Source organism: Sorex fumeus, unplaced genomic scaffold (assembly GCF_029834395.1).
Source record: "Sorex fumeus unplaced genomic scaffold, SorFum_2.1 ptg000046l, whole genome shotgun sequence".
In the NCBI taxonomy this organism is placed as follows: Eukaryota; Metazoa; Chordata; class Mammalia; order Eulipotyphla; family Soricidae; genus Sorex; species Sorex fumeus.
The window spans coordinates 14310311-14317773 of record NW_026606103.1 but is presented as its reverse complement, the minus strand read 5'-3'; the positions used below and the strand labels follow the sequence as shown (position 1 = coordinate 14317773).

Genomic DNA, 7463 nt, shown 5'->3' with positions numbered 1-7463 from the left:
ACCCCCCCTCAGTTCCTGTGGGCAGACCCTGGGACACTCCCTGTCTGCCTGTGGGAGTGTGGGAGCCTCACTGGAGGCAGGTCAAGGTGAGCCTAATGAGTCTGTGCAGAACTGGAACTTGTACCTGGACCGACCGTCCTTATGTCTGATGTCTTCTCCATAGATTGGCTGTCCAAGCGATGGTCCTCTGCATTGCTCTAGGATGGGAGGGAGGAAAAAGAATAAAATAAAAAGGAGAAAGGGAGAGGGGAGTACAGTAGGAGGAAATGAAGAAGGGAAGAAAGAGGAATACAGAGAAATAAAAAGTATTGAGGAGTACAGCACTGGATTATGGATTATGGATTATGGATTCTGAAGTCTCAGCTTCTTCCATGTGTTCTTCTGTGTCATTTTACATGACTTACGTATATGTAACTGTACTAGGCACATTCTATTCTACCAGGACTTCTTCAAGCTCTTGGTGACTACCAATGTGTGGCAGTGATGTGGAAGAAGTGACTGAAGTGTCTGGTGATGAAGACAACAGGTTGAATTGCTCATCTTCGTCCATTGGAACAGTTTTACTTTTTGGTTTCCCCCTTAACGTTTTGCTAATGTTCTTCGCCTGCTTAGAAATGTCACTTTTGATGTCAGAGACATCCCATATTTCTAGGAACAAAGAGCAACATGTTCCTCGTTCTTCGTCTCCCATATAAGGGGCATAAGAGAAGGTGTAGTGGTGGACTATGGCGGCAATGAACATTTCTATGCAGATGATAAAGTCCTGCAGCCCCGTGGCCACTGTCTCTTCTGTCTGCCACTCCCAGGTGGAGTTCTGGGAAATTACACCAAATTTCACCAGCAAAGCAATCAACACTGCTTGCCAGAATGTGACAAAAACGACAAGCTTCACACAAAGGAACTTTCCCATTGCCTGGATGGGCCTCAGCTCCTCTTTCAGGGCTTTATGAAATATCAGGAGGCTATACATGGCAAAGAACTGGGACACGTTGTTGATGATGACCAAATACATCCAGGCTCTGTGCAAGCTGAAGGTTCCTTCACTGTACACCTTGAATATCTCACAGATCACGGCGGCGTAGGTGGTGATCAGCCTGATCAGGATGTACTGCAGCACTCCCAGCTTGCACCGGTACAGCAACACCTCTCCCACGGGGCAGGGCGGGCAGCAGCAGAAGGGTATGGGGGGCTGCGTCTTCTCTTTGCCTTGCATCATAGCTTCCAGGTTGGGGTACTGGCTCTTCAAGTAGTTGAATAGGAAGTTCATAAAGTTGTAGAGGACATACGCTTCGTAACACTCCCGCATGGTGTCCACGTAGATGGCGATGGACGGATACTTAAGAGCCACCCAGCTGTCTATGCTGTACACGGGCACCATCCAGAGGATCCTCATGATGGGTTTCTGAAGCTCGGGCCTCGTGTAGTGCACCAAGTGCTGCAGAATCTCCCAGAAGGTCACGGGGATGGTGAACCGCACGAAGATCCCGGCGATAAACCACGCCTTGGTGTGGATACTGACTTCCAGCTTCTGCAGGTGCCACACACCCAGGGGGATGGTCACGACCACGGCCAGCAGATAGAGGGTCAGCACTAAGGGTCGGATCCAACGCCTCCAGTTCTTAAGTTTAGGCAGGCACGTGTCGAGCATTTCTCAAAGGCTGAAGGCAAAGAGCGCAGAAAGTCTCTGAGGCCCCTGCGCTGAGGTCCAAGGTTATAGGTGGATGCGCATTCCATGTAACAAAGCAGCAGTGTGACATCAGGGGTACCGCTGGGCGCCGCCCCCGCTGTACCACTGACGGCCGCCGGGGGCGCTGCGGGCAGCATCCTCGCTGCTTGCCTGCATCTGGCCCCTTACAAAGTCCTGGGACCCCTGGCACGACCCCTTCCCCCTGAACCCCTGCACTCTGTTTGGCCTCTAAAGGAGAGCAGTGGCCTACATTGAGATGGTCCCGGCCCCTTCTCTCGGGGCCAACCTTCCACCCTGGCTCTCCTGGTCCAATCTTGCTGATGATGTACAGGGGTGAGGCCCAAGAGGGTCCTTCACTCCCTGGGAACTCCCCGGACTGTTTGTAGACTCTGGAGCTGCTTCTGCAGGGCTCTAAGGAAATCTGCCTGGAGCCGCAAACCCCGAGTCCAGTTCATCAGAGCAGAGCGCCCTGGTTGCCTCATTCCCGGGCAGATCTGCTTTCCCGGCCTTAGGTTTTTGTGGAATCATCTACTACATACAGTGTTCCTGTCTCATTAAGCACATTAAGCAATTAAATAAGTGGAGGGAGTTAATCCTTCCCCTAATGCTGATCATCCTGGCATTCTTAATGATCATAGTATGTCCTGAATGTGTGATCGCTGCAGAAGCCTAGTTTGGAACATAAAACCCAGCAACAATCCAATATAAATACTGATTTCAAGGGCTGGATTGATAGAACAGCAAAAGTGTTCTTGCCTTGTAGATAGCTGACCTGGCTTAGATCCCCGATACACAGTATGGCTGCTCTGACCTCCACCAGGAATGAGGCCTGATCATATGGATTGCAGTACACCCAGAGCACTTTCAGATGGGACAAAAAAAAAAAAAAACACTGATTTTGTTCTCCAAAGCTCATAATGAATGCTGATAAAATGTAACAAGATTGAAAAGATTTCAAAAATTTATCCTCTGAAAAACCTGGCTTAAAATAGAAATTAGGAAAAGACAGATGTTGGAAAAGCATCAATACCCTTGTAAGTTAAACAGTAAACTTCCAAAGAAGCATAGGCATGTGGAATACAAAATTCAAATCAGCATTTTTAGTTGCATAAACATGTGAAACAAATTAGTGTGATTAATGCAGTCTCTCCAGGAAAAAAAAACTTATAAATTCACTTCTAGTGAGGTGTAGAGATATATCACAGGGGTTAAGAGACTGGCCTTGCACATGTCCAACCCTAGTTTGACCCCCAGCACCACATATGGCCCCCAGAAATGCCAGCAGCAACACGCACAGACTGAGGCAGGAGTAGTCAATAAGTACCACCAGGGACTTGTGGACTCTCTGAGCCCAAAGGGCAAGTCTTCAAATAGATCCCCAAAGTTTCTACCCTTAAAAGCTAGAGAAAGGGCTAGGCGTGAGCTACACAAGATGGAAGACATGACTTGTATGGGCACGGCCTGGGCTTAATCCTTAACAACCACAGGGTGCCCAGCACTATCCAGAGGCCCTGAGTACTACAGGAGTGACTCTGGAGAATTTCTGAGGAGAACCCAGCAAAAGTAAGAAAGTAGGCCATGAAGAACTACCATATCAAAAGTAGATGAAGGAAATAAGAAATAAAGACATGATTCAGCTGACACAGAATATATAATGTTGAAATATTAACACAACTGAGAAATCTCAAGACAGACTCACCGAGAACAACAGAAACTTATCTCCTACCCTGTCAGATGAGAACTAGAAACTCATCTCATACACTGTCAGACTACAGTTACAACTGAAAATCTTACCTAAGGGCTCTGGTTTAACTGTAACTCTCCAATTCCATAACAGTTAAAGAATGTTACAAACCTAAACCCAGTAACAAAATCTCCTTCAATCCCTACCTACTCTATGTAATAGACATAAAGGCTATACAAGTAAGCATCATATGAATAAATTACTTTCAAAAAATAGCTTCCATATTCAACCTGATTTCAAACTCTTTGTGAAAATAAGAAACAGGCACAAGTTTACAGCATTTCAAGATACAAAAAGTTATTAAATATGTATGCTTCTATGCATAATACTGCAATTACCTAGCAAGGGTTGTGGTGGCATAGTGAAGGGATGGACTAAAAGTATAACATGGTTCTGGAGGTGGGAACATGGCAATTGTTGGCCAGGGAACTGTTCTAACTGTTTGTCAAACCCATAGCTGGTATTAAAACTATTATAACCACATCACCTAAAATGTCATATTTTTTTAAAATTTCACTAGTGTTCCCCACTTTTAATTTTCTCAAAACTATGCTCCAGCAATAACCACTTTACTTACCTCTTAAAAAAATACTTAGTTTTCATTTTTACAGAAACAGACACAGGGAAAGTTCATTTGCTATTACAATTACAAAGGAGCAGTTTATCTTAAACCCAATTTTGTAAGTTCAGAGAGATATAACAAGAGTAAAACTGTGTAGCTGAACACAGTTTTATCTCCAGCTCCATATATGGTCCCCCTGAGCACTGCCTGGAGTGATCCCTGAGCACAGAGCCAGCAATTAGCCCTAAGCACCACCAGGTCTGACCCAACCCCCGCTCCCCACTCCTACCACCAACACCTCATTATGTAAAAAGCCAAATCCATACACATGACTAGTCTCAGTGCTCATAAAAAAAGAGAGAGGGGAAAATATTAGTCCCAAGGGCTCCTGGGTGGAGAAGTCAATAAAGCACAAGCAAGTCAAATGGGAACAAAAAGCCTGGAGACAGAGCTGGACCTTGAGAAAGCAGGAAGGACAGCAGCCCGGAGCAGGTGACAAAGTAACCCCAGGTCATGGCATGGCCAGAGACTTGCAGACACCTCCCTCCTCTGGGCACATCATTAAGCACTGACCCCTTTAACACTTCCACAAGAAGAAAACATCCGACCCCATCAAAAATGGGGCAAGGAAATGAATAGAAACTTTCTCAAAGAAAAAAATCGAATGGCTAAAAGGCACATGAGAAAATGCTCTACACCATTAATCATCAGGAAGATGCAGATCAAAATAACAATGAGATATCATTTCACACCACAGAGACTGGCCCACATCCAAAAGAACAAAAGCAACCGGTGTTGGCGCAGATGTGGAGAGAAAGGGACCCTCCTTCACTTCTGGTGGGAATGTCAACTGGTTCAACTCTTTTCAAAAACAGTATGGACGATTCTCCAAAAATTAGAAATTGAACTCCCATTGGACCCAGCAATACCACTCCTGGGAATACATCCCAGAGAGGCAAAAACGTATATCAAAGTGACATCTGCACTTGTTTGTTCATTGCAGCGCTGTTTACAATAGCTAGAATCTGGAAAAAACCTGAGTGCCCGAAAACAGATGACTGGTTAAAGAAACTTTGGTACATCTACACAATGGAGTACTGTGTAGCTATTAGAAAAGATGAAGTCATGAAATTTACATACAAGTGGTACTACATGGAAAGTATCATGTTAAGCGAAATAAGTCAGAAAGAGAGTGATAGACATAGAAAAACTGCATTCATCTGGGGAACATAAAGTAACAAAATAAGAGACTAACACCCAAGAATAGCTGAGATAAGGACCAGGAGGTTTACTCCATGGCTTGGAGGCCAGTCACACATGTTGTGGGTAAAAGTCAGCTCAGATAGAGAAGGGAGCACCAAATAAAGGGTGTTGGGAGGATCCTCCCAGGATGGAAGATGCGTGCTAAGAGTAGACTATCGACTGAACATGATTGCCACTCAATGCCTCTTTTCCAAACCACAGCACCCAAAAGGAGAGAGAGAACAAAAGGGAATGCCCTGCCACAGAGGCAGGGTGGGATGGGGGGTAGGGGAGTGGGAGGGATACTGGAATAAGTGGTGGTGGAGAATGGGCACTGGTGGAAGGATGGGTATTTGATCATTGTATAACTGAAACCCAAGCACAAAAATGTGTAAGTCTACAACTGCACCTCATGGTGTTTCACTAATAAAAATTAAAAAGCCCCAAAAAACTGTGTTTTTCAGAAATTTTGACACATGGTAAATCCTAAACATATGCTACCAAGTGAATAAACCAGCAAGAAACAGAAATGCTATGTTGATTCAGCCTAGACAGGTACTCTAATGAGTTGGAATCTTGAAGACAGAATGAAGAGTTGCAGGTTCCTGGTGAGAAGAGGGAGGAGCGTGTGCGTTATTTACAGAGCAGTCTCCACCTTGAAGAGGCAAGGGGAGAGGAAGATGGAAGGCAGAACACTAAAAATTTCTCAGGTACAGCAGTGAGTAGGGAAACAGTGAGAAGTACAGCTCCAAGCAGAATTCCAGCAACAAAGCTCCGTCCTAATAACCAGGTTGCACTGAAGGAATGTGCAGCAGCATCGTGCTAATGAAAACAGTATCTCAGAACCCGTTCAACTCTCCTAATCTGACTCAAATTTCCACATGAGTTTCTTGTCAAAAATAGTTTTAAAAAGCACGTCATGGCCCACATGAGCAACTACCTGACAGCGGACACCTGCGGTTTTACAAGTGTTCTAGAAGTGAGACTTGAATTGTAAACCAGGATCTGCACCAACGCAGGGACCCTTCCCCCCAGGTATACCCGTGGCAGGGGTCATGGCCTCTTGGGTTGCTGCAGATCATGCATATGACAATTAATTTCCCTTTCATGCTGCACTGGACCCATATCTCAGCCTCCTTTACAGAACTCTTATGACTAAAGCCTGGCTACCCCAGCGGCATTAAGCCAGTAGTCTGCCATTCTATTCCAAGCAAAATTCAACAAAATAACTGTGAACACAAGAATCTGTACAAACCTAATTTAAAAGAAAATATTGCCTGGATCAGTGTTAGAGGTCCCACAGAATTCGCACAGGAGCACCAACGTACTATACTTGAAAGAGGAAGATACTATACTTGAAGGGGGAAGAAGAGAACACTATTGATCAAGCTGAAGCCTCAACAGGGAATACCCACATTAAGAATCTCTCTGATAAAGAATTCTGAGGTGAAGCTAAGAGGATGTTATTGAGCTCAAAGAAACAGTGGAATGGACATCCAATAAAATAGAGAGGATATGAAAGAAATGGTGGAAGGGGCAGTCAATACAATACAGAAAGAAATGAGAGCATAAATTTAAAAAAAGCTACAAACAAAATTGTCACTAATAAAAAATTTGGTAGATGAAATAAAAAACTCAGGGGATGCCCTCAACAGTAGAATGACAACGGCTAAAGACAGAATCGGTGAGCTTGAAGATGTGCTCCGGAAAACATAAAGGCAACAACAGAATATGGTAAAAGACTTCAAAATAGCTCAATGGTGAGTAAGAGATATACGGAATGAGTTCAAGAGGCATAACATAAAAATCATCTGAGTACCAGAACAGGGAGGCAAGCCCAATTACTACCAATATTGGTAGTAACTGTTAATGACATCACTACTGAGAAGTTCCCAGAGCTGGAGAATGCAGGCTTCCAGATCCAAGAAGCCCGAAGGGTACCAGCTAAAAAAGACCCTAAGAAAACGAATCAAAGAAACATAATGAGAACGACAAATAGCAAAGACAGAGACACAATACTGAAAGCAGCAAGATCAAAGAAGAAATCACATACAAAGGAGAACTTTTTAGATTTTCAGCAGACTTATCAGATGAAACGCTCCGGGTCCAAAGATATTGGAATATAGTTTAAAAAAAAAACTCAATGAAATGATTTCCTCAGAATAATGTATCCAGCTAGACTCTCATTCAGATTTGAATGATATACTACTTCATGAATTAATAACAGC

At 44.2% G+C, this 7463-nt stretch overlaps 1 protein-coding gene across 1 annotated transcript; it reads right to left on the bottom strand.

The window, feature by feature from the left end:
* Positions 1-430: 430 nt before the first annotated feature.
* Positions 431-1648, bottom strand: LOC130031251 (transmembrane protein 184C-like). The gene has a single exon (XM_056122513.1). The coding sequence runs from the start codon at positions 1646-1648 to the stop codon at positions 431-433; it is 1218 nt and encodes a 405-aa protein (XP_055978488.1).
* Between the last annotated feature and the right edge of the window lie 5815 nt (positions 1649-7463).